This window comes from Sitodiplosis mosellana, unplaced genomic scaffold (genome assembly GCF_009176505.1).
Source record: "Sitodiplosis mosellana isolate CC-2019 unplaced genomic scaffold, AAFC_SMos_1.0 Smas_scaffold_3, whole genome shotgun sequence".
NCBI classification, from domain to species: domain Eukaryota; kingdom Metazoa; phylum Arthropoda; class Insecta; order Diptera; family Cecidomyiidae; genus Sitodiplosis; species Sitodiplosis mosellana.
The window spans coordinates 10,743,046-10,763,760 of record NW_022595246.1 but is presented as its reverse complement, the minus strand read 5'-3'; the positions used below and the strand labels follow the sequence as shown (position 1 = coordinate 10,763,760).

General features: G+C 35.5%; 6 protein-coding genes across 7 annotated transcripts; 1 reads left to right on the top strand and 5 right to left on the bottom strand.

Annotated features, from left to right (window-relative positions):
- Positions 1-2,150: 2,150 nt before the first annotated feature.
- On the bottom strand, positions 2,151-4,583 carry LOC129566141 (putative fatty acyl-CoA reductase CG5065). Its single transcript, XM_055441777.1, has 7 exons — positions 4,362-4,583; positions 3,580-4,263; positions 3,033-3,346; positions 2,884-2,954; positions 2,564-2,757; positions 2,397-2,463; positions 2,151-2,310 (listed from the first exon to the last, which is right to left on the bottom strand). Exons 1-7 carry the CDS (start codon positions 4,432-4,434, stop codon positions 2,193-2,195), a joined length of 1,521 nt encoding a protein of 506 aa, XP_055297752.1. The 5' UTR covers positions 4,435-4,583; the 3' UTR covers positions 2,151-2,192.
- An 804-nt stretch (positions 4,584-5,387) lies between these two features.
- Positions 5,388-7,383, bottom strand: LOC129566143 (non-canonical poly(A) RNA polymerase protein Trf4-1-like). Its single transcript, XM_055441781.1, has 4 exons — positions 7,245-7,383; positions 6,945-7,080; positions 6,384-6,862; positions 5,388-6,315 (listed from the first exon to the last, which is right to left on the bottom strand). The coding sequence occupies exons 1-4, from the start codon at positions 7,327-7,329 to the stop codon at positions 5,840-5,842; spliced, it is 1,176 nt and encodes a 391-aa protein (XP_055297756.1). The 5' UTR covers positions 7,330-7,383; the 3' UTR covers positions 5,388-5,839.
- A 2,428-nt stretch (positions 7,384-9,811) lies between these two features.
- Positions 9,812-10,530, bottom strand: LOC129566157 (bis(5'-nucleosyl)-tetraphosphatase [asymmetrical]-like). The gene is made up of 2 exons (XM_055441802.1): positions 10,411-10,530; positions 9,812-10,318 (listed from the first exon to the last, which is right to left on the bottom strand). The coding sequence occupies exons 1-2, from the start codon at positions 10,517-10,519 to the stop codon at positions 10,005-10,007; spliced, it is 423 nt and encodes a 140-aa protein (XP_055297777.1). The 5' UTR covers positions 10,520-10,530; the 3' UTR covers positions 9,812-10,004.
- Positions 10,531-11,000: 470 nt separating this feature from the next.
- LOC129566156 (uncharacterized) lies at positions 11,001-12,008 on the bottom strand. Its single transcript, XM_055441801.1, has 3 exons — positions 11,535-12,008; positions 11,355-11,468; positions 11,001-11,287 (listed from the first exon to the last, which is right to left on the bottom strand). Exons 1-3 carry the CDS (start codon positions 11,557-11,559, stop codon positions 11,004-11,006), a joined length of 423 nt encoding a protein of 140 aa, XP_055297776.1. The 5' UTR covers positions 11,560-12,008; the 3' UTR covers positions 11,001-11,003.
- Positions 11,990-15,553, top strand: LOC129566140 (serine hydroxymethyltransferase). Of its 2 annotated transcripts, none has more exons than XM_055441775.1 (3): positions 11,990-12,631; positions 13,701-13,906; positions 14,161-15,553. In XM_055441775.1, exons 1-3 carry the CDS (start codon positions 12,413-12,415, stop codon positions 15,359-15,361), a joined length of 1,626 nt encoding a protein of 541 aa, XP_055297750.1. In that variant the 5' UTR covers positions 11,990-12,412; the 3' UTR covers positions 15,362-15,553. The 2 variants fall into 2 exon arrangements, with proteins under 2 accessions (XP_055297750.1, XP_055297751.1); XM_055441776.1 differs by lacking the exon at positions 11,990-12,631 and adding an exon at positions 13,142-13,519.
- On the bottom strand, positions 15,435-20,242 carry LOC129566136 (syndetin). Its single transcript, XM_055441766.1, has 7 exons — positions 19,972-20,242; positions 19,600-19,881; positions 18,733-19,440; positions 17,465-18,658; positions 17,033-17,359; positions 16,739-16,851; positions 15,435-16,663 (listed from the first exon to the last, which is right to left on the bottom strand). The coding sequence occupies exons 1-7, from the start codon at positions 20,017-20,019 to the stop codon at positions 16,303-16,305; spliced, it is 3,033 nt and encodes a 1,010-aa protein (XP_055297741.1). The 5' UTR covers positions 20,020-20,242; the 3' UTR covers positions 15,435-16,302.
- Between the last annotated feature and the right edge of the window lie 473 nt (positions 20,243-20,715).

Sequence of the window (20,715 nt, the reverse complement as noted above, 5' to 3'; positions counted from 1 at the left end):
TGCCAATTAATGACATTGACAAATTGTATCATTCTATTGCTCTACAATACAATGTCACGCATATACCCAATGTCCAATGTGACAATTAGCGTAGCGGCACTTCACATCAAACGTATATGTCCATTAATTTAAATCATTGATGAATTTGTTTTTTTTTTTGTTCGTTCTATGTTATTTCTTCTGTACGAGCGGCGACTCTAACTCGTTACCAACTTCACGGCATTTCGCCACAAAAAGCACTCAACGATGATAAAGCTTTGAGATTTGAATATTAACGCACAAATACTTTTCGGAACTTGGTATTTGAAAATAGAACGACTGTGAATATGTTGGATAGTAAACACTGAACAATTTCCAGACAATTTTTTTTCTCCCAACCACAAAGGAAAGCCGATTTTTAGCAAGAAAACGATTGAAAACACTTTTTGTTGATTTTGACAAAAAAAAATGTGGAACTTTTTTTTATTTCTTCTTTGTCAAAAACAATTCATTGCTCCTCAATAATGGAGTAACAGAATGTAATCGGTTGATTTTGTTCCGCTTTTGAGCTCCCGCAGCATTATGGTTTCGAGGCGGAATTTTCGTAGCCGATGAATGTCTGAAATTGAATTGAACAGGAATAAAAAACATTTGGTCCTATTTTCCAAATAAAGAGTAAAAAAAAAACTTGACCTACCTCTTGACTTGGCCCATTAGCAGTACCGCAACGATAACAATTCCGAAATTGCCAGCACGTTTTGTTCGTTACTTCGAAGGTTTTGTTACAATTGTAACAAATGTAAAATCCTCTCCAGAGTGGCATAGGCATTTTTCAATCTTCACTTCGGAAATTTTCAGCTTCAAAGTGTATCAGATGATGTCAGAGCTCAACTGAAATGCAATACCTTTTTACAATGCATCGATGTCTTCTTGCCAAGTTTCCAAATGAATTCCGATGTTGTGACGATCGATTGTATTAAATGCATCGATAAAAATATGCTGAGACATTAAAAAAAACTGCATTCATCATTGTTTGATGACCATTTTTCAATGTTTTGGAAAGATTGAAATAATCTACCTCATTGAATCGATGGCATTGTTAGTGTCGGTTCATACATTATGAAAAATATTCATCGAATGATGCAGCTCTCGGGTATATATTCATTATCGCGTTCTTAATTTGTATAATTTCTTGGCGTTGATATACAACAATATTATTCATTCTGTTCTCAGTGAGCAGAGAATTTTTTGCAGAAAGAAAGATTGAACAATCAACAATTCAACCAATAAAAATCATTTGGAAAATGAATCGGAAATATTTCTTCTTTTCTTCGAACACCATGCACAATTGAATTTTATATAATCGATGTGATGTGTTAATGACCAGTTAATGAAAGCAATCGATTATTTCACTTTGGAAGAAGTAATCTAATATAGACTGCTGCATTTTCAAATACAAATTCAGTTGTCATTGATATTGAATTTTTTTCTCTAAAAAATTGCAGTACAACAAAGATCCATGTCAAATTTTGATTCAATCATTTGAAATTCGGTTTGAATTTCAGGAATGAAAGAAAAAGAATTTGATAAAAAAAATCAAATGAACGAAGATAAAAAACGAAGAGAAATAATCAGTTTGATTTGAAGAAATAATCAGAAAAATGGAAAAAGTTCATATCTACCATTGAGTCATAGTTTTTTTTTAAATTGAAATTGTTCGTTGGCTTTTCATAATCGTTACTCTTATTAGCACATTATCAATTTTTGTAAAATACCATTTTTGGCTGAAAAAAATGGAGAATTTTAATTTAAAAAAAAAATTGGTGGAGACCATTTTGCATTACGTCATTGAGCACAAATGTTATTTTGATTATTTCTTTATCAATTTCCTTTGAAATTTATGCCAAAAATAATGCTGAAACAGAGTGCGTGGAAAAGAATGTCGATAAGTTGACGATGTATTGTTTTAACTTGACTTAATAACGACATTGATCAATAATTATGTTTGTATCAATAAATGTGTCAAATAAAACAACCAATCGACCGAACCATGAACACAAACAAAGATAAAAAAATTTCAGCTAAACATCGAGATTAATATTTGATCAAGATAAAATGTTTGAAAGCATTTTTTTTAGTTGACACTTAAAACCAAAATAATAAATTAATTGTTTCTCTCGATTCTGTTTTCATTTTATTATTGAAAATTCAGTTTATTTAGTAAAATCAGTCCAAGCCCAGATTCTTCCGAGAATATTGTATTTAATGAAGATCGTGTAAAAGAGGAAAGTGTACCACACCAGCACCAATGTATAATGAGCCAGAGCAAATCTGAAAAGAAAAAAAATTAGCATTTAAGTTCAAAATTTCAAATTTCATTGTTTTATACAAAAAAGAATTGATTAAATTCAATCAACCTTTTGTAATTGCGTCTGGCTCGAGGTAGGTTCTCATCCTTTTCGTTAAGTAAATAACGTCGAGCGCCTGAAATAACGGTAACGGATAATTAACTCAATATCTACTACTGTTTTTGCGTCAATTGCGTCGAATTTTGAATGGCAAAACGAAGTTCAGTGACACATACCGTACATGCAAGCGATGAAGTACTTTCTGATGTCACCGGTCACGAAGCGATCGAATCGAAAATCCTCATTGTCTTCGGTTTTGATGATGTCATTCAGCGCCAAGAATTTTGCATTTTTAAATACCCAATGCGTGGTAATGAAATAGTGCAGGGCTAAATTTGCACCATATATCCTACGCTGTAATTTTGCGACACTGAAATGGAAATGACATTTTGATTGAATATTAATAAAAAAAAAATGGGCTTATAATTAACATTTTTCAACTTTACCGGAAGAGCGAGAGAGAGAGAGAGAGAGAGAGAGAGAGAAATGAACTTACAATTGTCGTTGCCCCGTCAATTTGAACACGAAATCTATGAAAAATGCAGTAAACAGTTGGAATAGAATAAACTAGAAACGAATGAAAAAAACAACATTTGAATAAAACATGACACAATGACTATAGAATTTTTCACGCCGGCCATTTACCCGAATGTAGTTATTGTATTTGCATTTGGTGATACTGCCTCCGGGCAACCAAATCATTTTGTCGATTGGCACATCGGGCGCTAGCTTTCGTCCCATTTCGACAATGAATCCGGTGGTAAATTTACGCTGAATGGATGTTGAACAGTTGTAAACGGGAACTTCGGGTAGTTCGGATTCGACCCCACGTTTCCAGGCGGCGACTATCATCGCCTTGATTGAGGTGTCAACGGGCGTGAAATCGCTCACTACATCTGGATCACCGTACGTAGTGCGCAACAATCCCAAACCACAAGCCAACAATAAACCAGTTGGACCTAGAATGACAAATATGTGTTAATTCAAGCCATTGACAACAACATCGTATGGGAATTCCCAGCGGAAAAGAATAAATTCTAATTAAAGATGATTCATTCCGGTTTTGGGTGTTATTTGGGAAACGAAATCGAATCGCAATGTAAAAAAAAAAACAGAACCAGTAATCTTGGGTATTTTTGGCTCATTCTGGGAACCACTCCAAAAATAGAATTCAATGTAATATGCTACGTACCATTGAAATTATCGATCCATCCCGGCATCGGTTCGTCCAGTGAACTCACAACAATCGACGGTCGAAAGATAACGACGGGCAATCGATCACTAAAATCTTTAACGGCCTGTTCAGCCAATCCCTTTGTGAATGTGTACGTATTAGGCTCTGCATTGGTGAATTTCTGTGTCAATGCATTCAATGTGGTTTCATCATACTTTTCGGCAATTTTGATGGCCATCTCCCAGTCACCGTTCGGCGGATAGATCATCTCTTCGACGATTTTCTTTGTTGGATTACAGTAGGTCGTCGACACATGGAGAACAACACGAATTTGTTTGAGTTTTTCGGCCAACCGCATAACCTCAACGGTTCCGCGCGTATTTAGCAAAATTGCATTTTTCAGTGCATCATCAAATCTCACACTAGCCGCCGAATGGAAAATCACCGACACATTCTCCATTCGCTTAAAGTCCTCATCACTGATGCCAAGACCTATTTGCGTACAATCTCCATTGATTGCGCACAATTTACTGAAATGATTCGGTAGCTCCTGATGCAGTCGATCGAAAACGGGCACTTTTCCCAACTCTTCCAGTCGCTGCTCGGACGTTTTATTCTTTTTTCCACGAATCAGCACAAAAATTCGATTTAAATCTGGACACGATCGTAACAGCTTCTCAATCAACACTTTACCCATAAAACCTTGAAAATCACAACAGATTTGGTTGAAACCAGTTTTCATCATAAACACTTTGACACTTTTTATTGTGTGTTTTTTCGTGGAAACGCTTAATATTTACCAGACCCGCCAGTGATAAAAATATCCCGTCCCTTGAAGAACTCCTTTATTCCCGGTGCCTTTTCATCAACCATTTTGCACAAAATTTGATTCTAGTAACTATTTGATAAATTAAATGTTTAATATTTATGTTCTTTTTTTTCCTTATTATCAATTTTAGTTTGACTTGAGTCACCACGCTGTCGCAACTGAAAAAAAAGAGTTGTGAACACGTTCACGTTTCGTCTCAAACTATTTAGCGATTTGAAAAAATGCAATTTGGTTATGGTTTGTTTGCTGAGTCAGTCCAATTTCCGAATTAAATGGTTTAACACTGTTATTTGAACCCGTGAATGACTTTTTTCTTCGACCAATCGCCTGTTTTGCTTTCATCACTACGATGTGTATGTATATATTTTGGTCGGCACGCATTTCTATCAATACAATTCAAATATGCAAACATATGGATATATTTTCATTGTAAAATTGAACTTCACCTTTTATTTTACTTCCATTTATTCCATTGATTACCGGTGTCATGCTTGAGCTTAGAATTCCAATTAAATAAAAAAAAAGAACGCAATGCACACAGAGAAATCAGTCATACATAGTTATGCCAGAACAAAGTGCGTCAAAAAAAAAGTTTCACTCACATCGTTTTTGCATAATTTATCAGCTCTGTTGATTATTAAATTTGTTTGCCACTACTACGATAGATTGTTTTGAACTCCAGTCACTAATTTTATTTTTGTCATTTTCGTTAGAAACTTAATACAAATTTTGAATTAGAATTAGAAGGAAAAGTATGCAGAGTAATGTGTAGAACAAAAGCTTAGAGACAAAAAGAAAAAAAATTTCCAATTCCATGCTGCATTGAAGATGAAAATGTCGCGATATCTGTATCAAGCAGATTACGGTCTAATTCTGACTCTAATTCACTGCCATCGAATGATTCGAAGTCGGTTCCTTTTTCAGTTTCTAATTCGTCATTTGATTGAATTGTGTATTTTACCATTTTGAATCTTCTGTTTTAGTTTTGTTACCCGGCAAATATTTTGAATTGAAACCGATCACTTGTCGATATATGCATAGAAAATATGTTCAATTATTGCTTATATGAAACTTGCTTCACAAAACACGTAATGTAAAGATGCACGAAAATTAGTTTTTTTTTCAGTTACTTAATCTGTCAGTTACGTCATCCCGCCTTAATTATTGCTTCTGGGTATATTTATTTTTTGTAATAGCAGATTTTAAAGAAAGACATAAGTCTGTTTTCATTCGAAAAATTTATTTCAAAAAATTCCAGCTCACGTTAAAAGGTGACTTGGATTACATAGCTTTTATTTGAGATAAAGTGATTAGATTAAAATGTTCGTTATTAAAACGTATATTCCAGCACATTCAAACAATTAGATATAAAATGCCTTCGTTGGTAATTATGAAAAACCAATTTGATGAAACCAATTTATTAATTTATTTTTATAAATGATTGTTCACCTATTTTTGAGATAGAAGTATGTGACCGAATGTGTTTCGAATCCAATTGCGGTACTTGATGAAATGACCATCGATATGAATGATACGACTGAGGATGCTGTTTTCCGTACAATTTGGTGCTCTTCTTTCATTGGAAGAAATGGGCATTGATAATGCAACAAAAGCATCATCAAATGCTTGTATCACATTTGCGGCACGATATGTACCTGAACCAGCATTCGACGAAGGATTATTTGCATCTTGAATACAAAATAACTGTTCTTGGCCTTTAACCAATCTACAGGGCAATTCGTTTCTCGGCAAAATTGCACCACCATTCAAGGTAGTTATGCCAGTAGATGTATAATTGAACTTACGACCATACAATTCCAATAAACCCAACAGCGAATCACCCAAGTTAGCACCATTATTGTCTTCCGGATGCGTTTGCAAGTAATTAATGACCATTAAAGTCAAAGCATGCGATGTAATTCCGCCTAAACAATTCAAATATTTTATTTTCTCAAATAAAGTATTGTGTATGTATTGATTATTTAATCCAAACCTGTGAATCTAACATTGAGTCCACGTTCCTTCATCAATAGCTTCAATACGAGTGTTAATTTCACAAATTTTGGATATTTTTGTTTATATTCGCTCATCAAAACTTCCTGTCTCTCAGACGAATCACAACAGAGTTTCATATCGATGTTGATTTTGCTCTCACGATCGACAAATTTAATAATCGGAACCGTGGCACTATCTATAATTGTGATTGAATTTGGTTCGGCAACATTATTAGCCAATATTTGAGTGGCTAACAACTGTAATCGATTTGGGACCGAAACACCGACTCCCACTAGATCAATGTCACTTGTTGGTAGAGCCAATCCTATGACTACACTACCAAACAGTTTAAGTTGTGCATGTGGCCACAATTGATAGAATACTGATTTAATACGAGCCACCACTCTCTCACGTAATGCACGCTCTGTCCGTGTTGGTTGCATGTATTCAAAAAACTGTTCGATTTCCGTGTGTAATCTGGAAAAGATTGAAAAAAATTGCAGTAAATTAGTAAATACAGACAGATAAATATCAATAGATCATAAGCTATAATACTTACTCCACTGCTCCAGATGGATATATGAATCTTTTTGGTACCCAAGGACATCCATTATGTTCTACATATTGCTGTGTTGAATTCAAATCAATTGCTTGTATCGGCTCGGCAACATCTTCTTGGGACTGGATCTTGGCAGCTAGATTACAAAACAATTTATTTAAAAAAACGAAACTTCACATCTTTGATAGCAATAAATAAAGTCAAAATTACATAACATTTAAGTTCAATAATTTGGTAGAACATCCATTTATAAATAAAAAAGATCATTATAGAAATGTGGGAAAAACTGTGTTTACTTACAATTTTCATTAACTATGTACGCTAACACATGCATTGATGCAAATGCATTAATTAACACTATGACCGTAACTTTTATCACCATCATTGAAAATTCGTCGTAGATTTTGCTATCAGAAAGATAATGAAAGTGTAAAATCCAGGCCTGCCACAGATTTTTTTTCCTAAAAAAGCTGAAAAAGCTGATATTACCAATTTGAGCAAGCAAAAGCTGATGAGATTAATATGGCAAAATCAAAGAAGCAGTTATAAAAATAGTTTTTTTTTAGTGTTTCTAGTCGAATCATAAATGAAATTTTATTTTCAATCTTACTTGCTACGCAGTTGACTTATAAATAATATTGCTAACTGAATTAAATTTGACTTCCATGTTTTCAATATGTTTATCTCGCATCAAGTGTTGGGTCACAGCAGCAAATCCTTTGCTTTTGATGTTGATAGTACTATCGCAGGCTGAACATCTCAACGTAAAATCTTCTTCCTTCTTGAAAAATTCTTTGTATTTCACTTTGCTTTTGTCTTTCATTTCGAATTCCAAATTAGTCCAATCATTATGAACTTTGCATGAAATTCTATTTCACAATAGAAATGTACTTGTTTGATTTGAATGGAAATGTGACTCGTGCCAAAATCGAATGTGAACTGATTGTTGCATTATTATATTTTTGATATTTGGAGCTACCACTTGAGCCAAAAAATGCTTGTGCACTCATTTTCACATCTAGCAAGTGTTCGCCGAATTGGAGAATAACAAAACGGTAATTTCTTTTTATCAGTTTCGCAATTGCCTCTTTACATCGATTTATAAACATTATCTATAAAGTGTTGTCATGCCAAATCGAAGCAATAACAAAAACGATAATTTCTTATTTACATTGATTCATAAATATGCTGACCAATGCGTTTCAGATAAATTGAAAGAATGACACCGTGCCATAGCACAGTGCCAATGATTCAGAATTAGATTGAGTTAATATCGTCTTCATAAGAAAAACATGTTTACTTTTTCATTGCTCCGTCTGAAAACGCGTATCATTGTTATGATAAGCATTTTTTTATTGAGATTTTTTTCATCATTTGTATTAGTTTTCTCATTCTTTTTTTTAAAAAGCTGAAAAAGCTGAACTGTGACCGAAATAGCTGATAATAGCTGAAGATTTCCAAAAAGCTGATAATCAGCTCAAAAGCTGACCTGTGGCAGGCCTGAAAATCAATTGAAAACTGTATTAATGTCACAAACAGTTCAACCCACGCGCGACTCCACACTTAGCTTCTAAATGTGACACCGTAGTAAGTGTGGGCATACATTTCGCGAATAAGCGACGAAGAGAATGGAAACAAGTGCGCGTGTATTGGTCGCTACACTGAGAAGCATCGTATCAGGCTACTCATCACCACGCACGCACTTGTTTCCATTCTCTTTGTCGCTTATTCGCAAAACGTATGCCCACACTTACTACGGTGTCACATTTAGAAGCTAAATGTGGAGTCGCGCTTGGGAATGCGGAGTTTTCACTGATGTATCATGAGATTGCAGTCAAAATTTCTATACGACGAATTGTGTTTTTAAGACATCGATTTTACATTATTGAACTTGTCTTCACAAAGTTCAGAGTTGAACTGGAACTAAAATATGATCTCTAAAGTGAGGTCAGTCAAAAAAAGGAGGAGTCTACATCCATTTTTAGAAGTGAGAAAAAAAGAACAAAATGATTTCAAATGAAACTTGATTTAAATAATATGAGAAAAGGTCAGAATTTGACCTGACTTCAGACCAATTTTCCATCTGTCTGCAACATGGGCTATAATATTGTAAGGAAACTGCATTGAATTGCCTACAAATATGCAAGTGAAAACATGTGCGCACTTCCGTTTTACATGAATATTTATCTTGCACACGTGTGATGATTTTCATGAAATTCAAGCGGACAAATTTTATTTTCAGGCATATTTGTATGGACCATCAGTGTTGTAGACGATTCAGTCTACGATTCATCGTCTCACAATTTGAGCAATATCATTTCAAATGCATCTTTGCACATTCATCGTCCTTCCAAATAAACACATTCATTGTTTGTAGGGTGCATTAAACATTAGCACCACGATGTCACCTCCAAAGACATTAGTGTGACTCAAAGGACGATGATAGTCTCCCGTACATTTGAAACATCATTTTGACGTCTCCATTTCCACCATATAGATTTGCATTCGAGACTTCAAGTCTCAATGCAAAAATAGACGGAGAGAGTGGAGACGCCAAAATGATGTAAAAACTATTTTCCTCCTTTACGACCAGTCATTCGGTGCAAACAACTGCCATGAAGCAGTTCACTTCACTGAAACCTTCACCAGTAAAAATCCAAAGACCGAACCGCGATCCGATAGCATGAGACTTTTTACGTCACAGAAATGTGTACGTGCTTTACATGTTTATTCATGTTTAAATGATTGAAACTTGCAATTTTGACTACTTTCATGAAAGGCGTTGTTGTTGTGTTTTTCAATGCAATTAAGATAGAAACTTTGTGATTACATGTTAGTTCATGAACATTTTCACTAGTTTCGCTCTTGTCACATTCTGTACATTCAGTGTCCATATGAATCAATGTATATTTGGTTTTTGCTGTCGGATCGTGGACCGAACATGCAGGTAGATGACCCTAAAATACGTTTTCGGCTCGAACAGAAACGGATTCAAATGCGACAAAAGATCAACCAATTGAATGCATAAAATGTTTATTATTTGCTTATAAGTGAAAGAAGTCACGGTAGTTTCTCAATTTGATCGTGGAAAAATGAAACCATTTCACGAAAACACGGATGTTCATATATTAATGCAGCCTCATCCCCAGTCGCCCATTGGTATTCAGTGTGTTCATCAGAAAGTATTGGTTTCTTCTGTGGATCTTTGAGCTTAGCAAGCCAAAGTATGACTGTTTTTTCAACACCCTCAATGTTGTATACAATGGTTTTGCAAAGATCCTTATAAATATTCAGATCGTCCAACGTGTAGCCGGTTTCTTCCTGTAACTCTCTTGTAGCAGCCTGAAAATCATTTTCATTTCCATCAGCTCTACCTGTAAAAAACAATTCAATGTTGAGTTATGTCTTATGAATGTAATATAATTGGTATAAAGCTATTTATTCAATCATATGTTGTAAAGAGGACCTTTTGGTGGAGACCAAGTTTTTGTTTTCGTCGATTTTTTCAGCATCAAATATACAATTTGAGGGTTCGATCGACCAAAAATCATAAAACCAGATGATCGTTTTTTCATTGTACCGCTTCGTCCGTGCTGCAGAATAATTTGTTGTGACATAGAATCACATTGTTGATGAATGTATCGTGGTTAGTTAGAAATGGATTTTGATTATGCATGGTTGTGTGTTCAATCGCATTCTAAATGTTAGAATCAATCTAATTAATTGAGCAAGGAATATTGCAATTACTAAATAGCTCGGTATAAAAAGTTCTCGAATATATGAAGTTCATTGCTGTAACACACGGCTCAAGAAAAACAGGCTATCTACAAAACAATCAAAATAATCAATTTGCTGCTTGTCGTATTCGTAATAGCGTTAACCTTCATCATAATTTCACAACGCAGTGCTCTCAAAAAAAAAAACTCTCAATCCCATTGTTTTTGCACAATTCGACCATTGAGTTAGCTTAAAATCATACGACTTCCATTACAATGAGTGAATAAATGGATTGAATGAACTTCAATCACTTATTTCATTTTTATTCTGTTCATTAGAGACTTAATACAAATGTTGAATTACAATTATTAGCAAAAGTATGAATAAAAATACATAAAACAATAGTTTACAGACGAAATGAGCGAATTGACTAATTCCACGTTGAATTGAAAATGAAATTGTTGCAATATCTGAATCAAGCAGATTTTGGTCCAACTTTGACTCTAATTCACTGCCATCGGATGATTCGAAGTCGGGTTCTTTTTCATTCCCTGATACAACTTGATGTTGGAATTTTTTCATTCGAAACATTTCTTCATTTGTAGTTTTGCTACCCGGCAAATGCTCTGAAATTAATCAGTGGTATGAATTTATGCACGTAAAAAATTCAGTCATTATCAATTTGAAACTTACTTAGGAGCACACGACAGTTAAAGATGTCTGGGCAATCCTTTTTCCATTTATTTAATACCTTGCTCCATTTGTCATCTCGTTTCAACTTCTGCAATGTGATTGCCTGGTGATTTTCTGTAAAAGCCAGATTAAAAACAACAATGATTTGGACGAAATTCGAATAATGTTAAATTTGCGCACTTGGATTACGTGGTCGTAGTTTCATTTTCAATCGTTTTCGTCCAAAAAAAATTTATAATCCGTAAAACAATAGGTCAGGTTTCTTCTGCTGATGACACGAAAACGTCACACTCAAATTTGCAGTGATTTTGCACATTGTTGATTGGAAGAGAAAAAAATTTGAATTTGTTTACATGACTTGACTTTTATTTATGTAAACAATCAGTTGACCAGCCTCAACCGAAAATGCATTGGTCACATTTTTTGGTAGTAAGAAAAAAATATGAAGAATATTCAATAAAAATTATGTAATTTTTTCATTAAAAAATACCAAGAAAAAATGCTGTAGAAAAAAAAAACTAAAAAAGCAATCAAAAGTATCATCATAGAATTAATTCAAAACCAACAGTTTGAATTTTCTACGTTAAAAAAAAATCGGCAACGGGCACAGTACGCAGCCCATTTTTAGCTGTTACACAACATTGACAGTTCGTTCGGATTGCATTTGACATATGACCAAATTGAAAACAAACATCATCAGTGCGAGCAAATAATCATCCGAAATGGGACGAATTTGGCCGATTTGCATAGCAAATTGAGTAGTAAACCCATCTAAAGTGATAATAGATTTATTGTTTTGGTGTAAAATCGAAGTTTTTGTGTGTGTCAACAACGGCAAAAAGTGCGATTTGATGCTTGTTGTTATCACCGTAAAGACGTCGTCGAGACTGTTTGTGATCTGAAGTAAAACGTATGTCGTTCACTTTTGAATCGTAATCTCATCGGAAAATAGGACTCAAATTCATCTCGTCACCAATATCCCAACTAGTCAATTTAAATTAATTTAATTCAAAACAAAAAAAGTAGATAAATCAAAGCAATAATAGTAAATTGTCACCATGACTGGAATTTGTGCCATCTACAGCAGTTTTGCTCAATCACGGCAGCCGATATTATCGTTGACATCGACAGCGATTCGCAGCACCACTCAAATACATGTGCGTCGAAATTCGGTTTTAGCTTGCGCACGCGATACATCCATTGTTTCACCGACTCGCAAAGTACGCGCGTTATCGTCTGTTTTTAACGTAAAACAATTTGGAGAATCCATACAAACGGTGAGTGCAATATTTTTAATTGAATTTTGATCAAGTGATTGTGAGGAAAATTGAAGAAAAAAAATCGTAGAAAAAAACGAGTGATCAGCACATGTGAAACTAAGAAGCCAATTAAGTGGCTACAGAAACCTGTTAATCAAAACGGGAACATTGGGCAATTTTTTTTTCTGCTGATTTCAACATTATTAACGGCGTCTATCATAGTAGTCAAGCCAATGGTATAACAGCAAACCAAAAAAAAACGCCATGAATTTCCATTGATTCCAAATTGAAACAATGAAAAATCATTTAATCTCCAACGCAACGGAAAGTTTCATGCAAAGAAATGCTCAACAGATAGCTTTAATTGAAGAGATCGCATTTTATGGCCCGTAACAAGATACGACAGCTTTGTTGATAATTGCAGCGAGAGCAAAAAAATAACATTATCAACATGTTTTCGGAGCTATGCGTTCTATATGATTAAATATTTATATATTGAGAGAATAAAATAAATATTCGGTTGGGGGTAACAACAAACCATTGACGTGCGGAATGTGTGTCGTGTTTTGTTCACTTGACCAACGGAAAACATTTTTTTACATGAAACAACAACAGAATACGCATCTTATCAGCTCCTCCTTTCACGTACACAAATAAGACGAGTTCATCGTGTCAACTGACCCCAAATCTGTTAATGAACACTTTGTGATAACGCATTTTCATGAGCTCAGCAACTAAATGTCCGACGTGAAATAGCTCGCACAATTTAGAATCACGTTTAATTAAGTTTTATTCGTCGCTGCAACCACCACGATTCACCAAACCGCTTTGTTTATTTTCATTATTAGTTTTCTTTTTAATTTTCCATAACGTTACTCATTAACCTAAGGATACAAAATGGCTAAAGTAATTTTGATTTAATATCGATTTCTTAGAATTTTCGTTTTGGAAAAATTCTTATCATTTAGAAAATTTTGATTTATGCAATTTCATTCATTTTTAAGTTTACTTTTTTTGGTTTAAAAAAATGTATGAAAAAGTGAATTTTTGTCATCAATTACTAAAAAAGAAATCGTTTTATTCACAGAGAGAAATGTCCGGTTTAGCAAAAATTTTGCACACAAATCTGTGGGAGAGCGATCCCGAATTGTCGGATTTGATCAAGAAGGAGAAGGGCCGTCAAAGCAAGGGCTTGGAAATGATTGCCAGTGAAAACTTCACATCATTATCAGTTTTGCAGTGCTTGAGCTCATGCTTGCATAACAAATACAGTGAAGGTTATCCAGGAAAAAGGTAAATATTTACATGTTTATCAATAAAAATATGTCAAGATCGTTGTCGCAAAAATTGATTTCTTTTTAATTCCAAATATTTGATTTGAATTAGTGAAGAAAAACATTTAAGAACATGAAAAAAATCATTTTTGAACTCCGAATATTTTAAAATTCCGTTAAAAATTAAAAAAAAGTTGAATAAAAAAATCAATACTTTCCAAAAAAAAAACGAAGCTAATCATACAAATCTTATCTTCTTCCGTCGCACTCTAGATACTACGGTGGTAACGAATTCATCGATCAAATCGAGTTGTTGTGCCAAAAGCGTGCCCTTGAAACATACGGATTGAGTGCTGACGAATGGGGAGTGAATGTGCAACCATACTCTGGTTCACCAGCCAATTTTGCCGTTTACACAGCAATTTGCGAGCCACATGGTCGTATCATGGGTCTTGATTTGCCCGATGGTGGTCACTTGACTCACGGTTTCTTCACGGCAAACAAAAAAATCTCCGCCACCTCAATCTTCTTCGAGAGTATGCCATACAAAGTGGATCCAGCCACCGGTTTGATTGATTACGAGCAATTGGAGACGACAGCACGTCTGTTCAAACCACGTGTCATTATCGCCGGAGTGTCTTGCTACTCGCGATGCTTAGATTATGCACGTTTCCGTGACATTGCTGATCAAAACGGCGCCTATTTGTTTGGAGATATGGCTCATGTGTCTGGTTTAGTTGCGGCCAAGGTCATTCCAAGCCCCTTCCAATACTGTGACATCGTCAGTACAACAACACACAAAACACTACGCGGTCCACGTGCTGGTGTGATTTTCTATCGCAAGGGAGTCCGTTCGGTCAAACCAAACGGAGAAAAAGTATTGTACGAGTTGGAGTCGAAAATCAACGATGCCGTCTTCCCAGGTTTGCAAGGCGGTCCACATAATAACGCAATCGCTGGTATTGCAACTGCATTGAAACAAGCCCAATCACCTGAATTCCAACAATACCAACAACAAGTCGTTCGTAATGCTCAACGCCTGTGCGATGGTCTTATCAGCCGTGGCTACAACATCACCACCGGTGGCACTGATATTCACTTGGTTTTGGTTGATTTGCGCAACGTGCAAATTACCGGAGCTCGTGCCGAATATATTTTGGAAGAAATTTCCATTGCCTGCAACAAAAACACAGTGCCAGGTGACAAATCAGCATTGAATCCATCCGGTATTCGTTTGGGAACACCCGCTTTGACAACACGAGGTTTGGTCGAAAGCGACATTGACTTGGTCGTCGATTTGATCGATCGTGGTTTGAAATTGTCGAAAGAGATTAGCGCCGTTTCTGGAGCTAAATTGGTTGATTTCAAAGCCGCCTGCCATTCGGAACAATTCGCCAGCAAAATTGCCGCTTTGCGTCAAGAAGTCGAAGGATTCGGAGCGAAATTCCCACTTCCAGGAACCGCTGACCTTTAAGAGTTTTCATCAAATTTTTTTTATTGATATCATTCCTTTGGAATTAAAGCAAAATTCAAAAAACAATTCAAAATTGTTGCGATGCATCAAAAATATATTTAAAGATTTCATAACAAATCACGCAGGTTTTTTTTTGTCTTGACAGAAAAAAATGCCCTATCAGTTGTGATTCTATTTTTCATACAGTAAAAATATATTGAAAATACATAAACAGATGACAAAAAAAAAGATTTGTTTCATTTATCTCTTGTTCCTTACTTTAAGCTACAGTTTTGTGTATAGAAAATATCTTGATCTTCAAAAAGAGAGTCTTTTTTTTGTTAGTCGGTTAATTTTAGGTGCAATAGCATTTTTGCAATAAACAAAAACAAAATGTAGAGAGAGAGAAAAGTAAATTAAAGTCTTTGTTTTTGGAATGTTTGTAATTCAAGAGTGAGATTATTTCTTTTTTCGAGAGGTGTCCTAAGATTACCAGCTATGAAACTGCCGTGTGCGAACATTGACGAAAACAAACAGAAAATTCTACAGAAATAGATAGATAGATAGAGTGTGATTTAACATTGAATAAACGAGAAAATTGATAAGAATTGAACTATACGCTATAGAAGAGATTAGTATATAATAGAGAGAGAGAGACTTCTGATTGAATAACAGATCTTGACGTGTCAAAAGAACCGATCCACTTAAGTATTATTTGCAACATATAGAATGGACAGTACAAAATAGACTATTATATTATACACATTGATCACTTGTGAGTGATCACAATCTCAGTTTTTTTTGTTCATTCGTAATTTGTTCGCGATTAGCCCAACTTCTTCTTGTTTTTTGCTCTTGTACGTTATTCGAGATTTTCTTTTCCAGTATCAGATCAGTTAACCAGTGGTTAATGTTAAAGCTCGCTCATTAACATTCATTTCGATTGGGCTTTTAGTTTTCGTTTAGTTTGGACGTCCGTCCGAGAGACGAGAATCGTTCAACTCAATTGAACTCATGGATATGCTGAGATCTTGCTCAAGCAATGCCATTAGCTTTTGACGTGTTTTCTTGTCATTCGAGCACGTACACGTTATCAATGCTGTTAGTTGCTTCGTTGAATAGGTGCGTTTTGCTTTCTCTTCGATGATCCATGTCTCAAGCAAATCTTTTGGCAAATAATAGGTTTTGATGTAGCTATCCACATAACGATGATGATGCGGAAACTTTAATCCGGACAATAGTTCCAAAATTGACATAAAATGCGCAAAATCCAATTGCATCAAGGCACGACCACCCGCAGAACACTTCTTTCCATTGGAATAACTGTGGACAAGATAAGAAGAATTTATCAATTTTTTATTAAATTTGAAGTGTTTATTGATTTCGACGTCTATTTACCCTTCAACCAAGGTGTGAGAAATGACATGAGCTACACAATCCCAAATCGGCTGCTTTGGTACTGGTAATGTTTTCTCGATCTCCTCTAATCGCATCGCGAATATTTGAAGACCCTGGAAATAATCTATCTCAATACTTTTTCCTTCTTTTTAAAATCTGGCTCAGAAAATGAACATAGCAATTATTTTGATACATAATTTAAATATTTGAACTAAAATCAAAGCCCCAACATAAACCATTAAAAGGTAATTCACTCTTCCAAAAATAAATGATAAAAACATTGAGACCACTTACTCGATTGATGTTATTAACATAAGTACTGTGCTCCACATTCACATGATTAATGTCCCACTTGACCTTGGCCATAGACGCTAGAATACCATCTAAATCGTTGACTTTAGCTGCAACACACATATACACGGGCTTTCGCAATTCAATCAAATTGGTAGTCGTCTCATCAAAGAATGTAGTCAAAAATTGATTATCATTCGGTAGTAGGAGATGATCAAGATAATCACGAATCTGGGCAAATTGTTGTACCAACGTAATTGCACTTTCGACTCCGACAATGCGAGACAATAGGCCATAACTCGTATCTGGATCACTTAAATCATTCTGAATCTGTTTTAACAACAACGAAGAGAAAAAAAAACGCAAACATTTTTTTTTCGAAACTGAAATGAAGTAATTGAGGTGCATGATAACAAAATGATTGAATCAACTTACAATAGACATATCCGATCGCCAATTGTTCACTTTTGGTATAATTTCAGCGGCGATGCGATTCAAATATTCCCTCAAATTGTACGTATACAAATTGTCACTGGACAAGGGCAAATCTGATGCGAAAAATTCGTGCACCACATGAATATAGAATTCAATCAATTCCATCATGCATTTAACAATTTGCGGTGAAATCGAATGCAGTAATTTGCACATTTGAAGATAGCGGCCAATGCACCGTAGAACATTTAAACTGGAATTGTTCACGGTCATATTTGGATGTTGAGCCAAGGCTTTATCAGTTTCTTCTGTTGGAATGTTGACCGTTGTGACGGTGGCGTTGACTTCATTCAAATTATCTTCTTCGCTTTCCTCCGAAAAGTAGCACGATTCATCGGCAATGCCAGCCAAAATATCTTCCTCTAGCATTGTCACGTCGAAGCCACCGTCGAACGGGGAACTCTTCTCCGAAAAACGTAAAAAGTAGCCACATGAACCGTATACAGAACTATTGCAATCCTCTTGCGAATGATTCGATAGATTTTCATCGGCCAACTGATTTTCGTAGCTCTTCTTACGTTCGGGAACCCGTTTCGATGGTGACATTCGAATTCCAGTAGTTACCGGGTCCAATGATGAATCCCTCGTATCTGATTTACCGTGGTCACGTCGCAAAAATCGTTGTAGCGAATTTTTAACCGCATTAAATTCTTGTAGCTGAATGAGATTAGTAAAGGAATGAACCGGCATCCATGCCTCGTTATCAAGGAACAAACGAATTTCATCCAAAGAAGACTTGTGATAACGCTGAAAAAACTGTACACTTTGCGATTTCATTGACTCCATCAGGAGGGTCGATTGTTCGTTGCAAAATTCCATGCCAACTTTACGTAACCGCTGCACTATGGAAAGCACCTGAATAAATTGTTCGTATTTTAGTGTGGGCAGTGTTGGACTTGTCGACAAAAACACCGACAATTTCGACTGGATATCGTTCCAAATGCGACTATAGCCCGTTTTAAACTTTTGTTGTACGTAGGCATTTTGTTCAATTTCCGTTTCTGCATCGATTTCAATGGGCTTCGGTGGACGGGTGTTGTGATGCCATAGAGCAACTTGATAGTAACACACTAAAATGCACCAGAATGACTTGCACAGTTTTATAAGACACGGAATGAAGCGCTCGGATGAAATATTCTACGGGATTGAAAGAGAAGATTTTGTCAATTTTCGGAACAAAAGAAAAAAAAATGTTTAAATTATCACTTCACCTCGCACATTTCTTCGAAAAGAAATTTCTGTTTTTCCACAGTGTTGCGTTCGACAAACTCCTTGAGAACAGTGAATGCCATCGTGTGAATGGCTGATATGAAATTCATGTGTAGTTGATCGATGGCTGTCACCGATTTGCCCAGCAAACGATAGGCTTCTTGTAAATTCGAGTATGTTTTCACATCGAAACTATGCGGAGTTTCGGCCAACACTGTATCCAATTGCAGCTCGGTCATCAGCAATGTGTCTTGTAGTTTTTGTGCCAAAGCGGCAACACAAATATATTGACTATTCTCCGTGGCCAATCGCTTGCATTCCAATAGCAACGAAATTGCACCCGAATAATTCTGTGTGTCGAGCAGTTTTTGCAATTGGATTTCGGTGGATTTCAATTTCTTTAATTTGTACAATGTTTGCAGTATCTCTTGCATTGCTTCACGCTTTTTGTACATGGCCAGTATTTGCAAATTGGTTGTGGTTAAGTTTTTTCGCGCACAGCTTAAGTACGAACGCGCCTTTTTGCATTCCAACAATGATTGCTGCAGCATTACATCGGCGTCTTGAATCGATTTTGTTTCACTGTTGCATGAATTTCGCTTCTCAAGAATGTTTTGCAGCACTTTCTTCGATATGACTTTGTGCTGTTGCTTCAACACCATCATAGCCCGTTGCACCGACTCCCCATCCATATCACCATCGATGAATTTCTGTAGGAGACACACAAAGTTTTATTAAAATAGCACAATTCAATGAACAGAGAAACAATTAGGTGGACTCTCATCAGTTAACAATACTAGCCAAACTAGAACCAAATGCTTGAAACAAATTGCAATTTATTCACTTAGTCATCGGTTCAATGCACTCACATTAAGTTCATAAATGCCTGTGTCGACGTTTTCTTCAAAGTAAATTGGCTCGGTGGAATCGAGAATTTCCTGGTCGGGAATGAGCAGTGATCGTCGCTTATTGAAGTCATCATCATCATCATCATCCGCACATATGTTCAGTAGAATTGATTCATCCGTTGTACTTTGCACATCATTTGCATGAGATTTACGCTTAACTGCTTCGGATGTATTTGTGGACGATAACTTTTTCTTTGTGTAATTGTCTGTAAAGCCCATCGATGGAATTTTCATATTTCGATTCTAGTTTGGCACAGGTGGAAAAAACCCAAAAATAACAATTATACAATGTTTCAATGGAGAAAAATCTATTTAGTCAAGGTCAACACTTACTTGGTGTTTATCGAGAAAATCACGAAATTTGTGCTTAATTTCATCCATTGTGTCACAGAATTACACAATTGTGCATTATTCAGAGAGAAGTGTTTCGCTATTCGCTACCAAATGGTATTATGACACCTTACTATATTCAGCCTTTTATAACATGCTATGCATTTTTTTCCACATATTCCCTACCAATCTCAGCACCTATTAATGTGTCATTGTATTGAGAGCGCGACTGACACATGACAACAGAAACATCAGCGTAAATATTACGTATTTCGTATTACGTACACTGTCAAATTCAGACATTCACTCGTATGTATCATGTGTATGGCACGATGTGTGCAGATTACACATTTGAATTTAAATAAGTTTCTACCATATGTGACGGTTACCGTTATGAATGTATGTGGAATGTAGGTTTATGGATGCTAATAACAATCGATTCGTTGATTTTTTTGCAAACATAGTTTTGAAATGCAGTAACAGCAGTTCAGAAAATCGTTCCAATGCGAAACAATCAAGTCATTTGCGGATGTTTTGAGGTTAGAAAGAATGTTCAAGTATCAGCTTTCGTTTGATTCATACTTACATTGCAATTGTTTACCTTTCACACCTTATTCGTTATACACTTGGCTGAAAAAAGAAAACATGAAAGAAGCGAATGTAAGCGGAATCAGTTGAAACACACGTTTTTTTTTCAGTTGAGCACTTTCTGGATAAATTATTTATTTATCGAAACTATTGCATTAC

Excerpts from the sequence above, each read along its gene's own strand:
- LOC129566140 (XM_055441775.1), top strand. The coding sequence starts at position 12,413 with ATGACTGGAATTTGTGCCATCTACAGCAGTTTTGCTCAATCACGGCAG. Across the intron at positions 12,632-13,700 it reads TTGGAGAATCCATACAAACG|AGAGAAATGTCCGGTTTAGC; the intron begins GTGAGTGCAATA and ends TTTTATTCACAG. Across the intron at positions 13,907-14,160 it reads GAAGGTTATCCAGGAAAAAG|ATACTACGGTGGTAACGAAT; the intron begins GTAAATATTTAC and ends GTCGCACTCTAG.
- LOC129566156 (XM_055441801.1), bottom strand. The coding sequence starts at position 11,559 with ATGAAACTACGACCACGTAATCCAA. Across the intron at positions 11,469-11,534 it reads ACTACGACCACGTAATCCAA|AAAATCACCAGGCAATCACA; the intron begins GTGCGCAAATTT and ends TGGCTTTTACAG. Across the intron at positions 11,288-11,354 it reads TAACTGTCGTGTGCTCCTAA|AGCATTTGCCGGGTAGCAAA; the intron begins GTAAGTTTCAAA and ends GATTAATTTCAG.
- LOC129566143 (XM_055441781.1), bottom strand. The coding sequence starts at position 7,329 with ATGATGGTGATAAAAGTTACGGTCATAGTGTTAATTAATGCATTTGCA. Across the intron at positions 7,081-7,244 it reads GTACATAGTTAATGAAAATT|CTGCCAAGATCCAGTCCCAA; the intron begins GTAAGTAAACAC and ends TTTGTAATCTAG. Across the intron at positions 6,316-6,383 it reads ACTCAATGTTAGATTCACAG|GCGGAATTACATCGCATGCT; the intron begins GTTTGGATTAAA and ends TGAATTGTTTAG.
- LOC129566141 (XM_055441777.1), bottom strand. The coding sequence starts at position 4,434 with ATGGTTGATGAAAAGGCACCGGGAATAAAGGAGTTCTTCAAGGGACGG. Across the intron at positions 4,264-4,361 it reads TTTTATCACTGGCGGGTCTG|GTTTTATGGGTAAAGTGTTG; the intron begins GTAAATATTAAG and ends GTGATTTTCAAG. Across the intron at positions 2,311-2,396 it reads GCCAGACGCAATTACAAAAG|ATTTGCTCTGGCTCATTATA; the intron begins GTTGATTGAATT and ends TTTTCTTTTCAG.
- LOC129566157 (XM_055441802.1), bottom strand. The coding sequence starts at position 10,519 with ATGAAAAAACGATCATCTGGTTTTATGATTTTTGGTCGATCGAACCCT. Across the intron at positions 10,319-10,410 it reads AACTTGGTCTCCACCAAAAG|GTAGAGCTGATGGAAATGAA; the intron begins GTCCTCTTTACA and ends TGTTTTTTACAG.
- LOC129566136 (XM_055441766.1), bottom strand. The coding sequence starts at position 20,019 with ATGGATGAAATTAAGCACAAATTTCGTGATTTTCTCGATAAACACCAA. Across the intron at positions 18,659-18,732 it reads TTTTCGAAGAAATGTGCGAG|AATATTTCATCCGAGCGCTT; the intron begins GTGAAGTGATAA and ends TCAATCCCGTAG. Across the intron at positions 16,664-16,738 it reads TCTCACACCTTGGTTGAAGG|TTATTCCAATGGAAAGAAGT; the intron begins GTAAATAGACGT and ends TCTTGTCCACAG.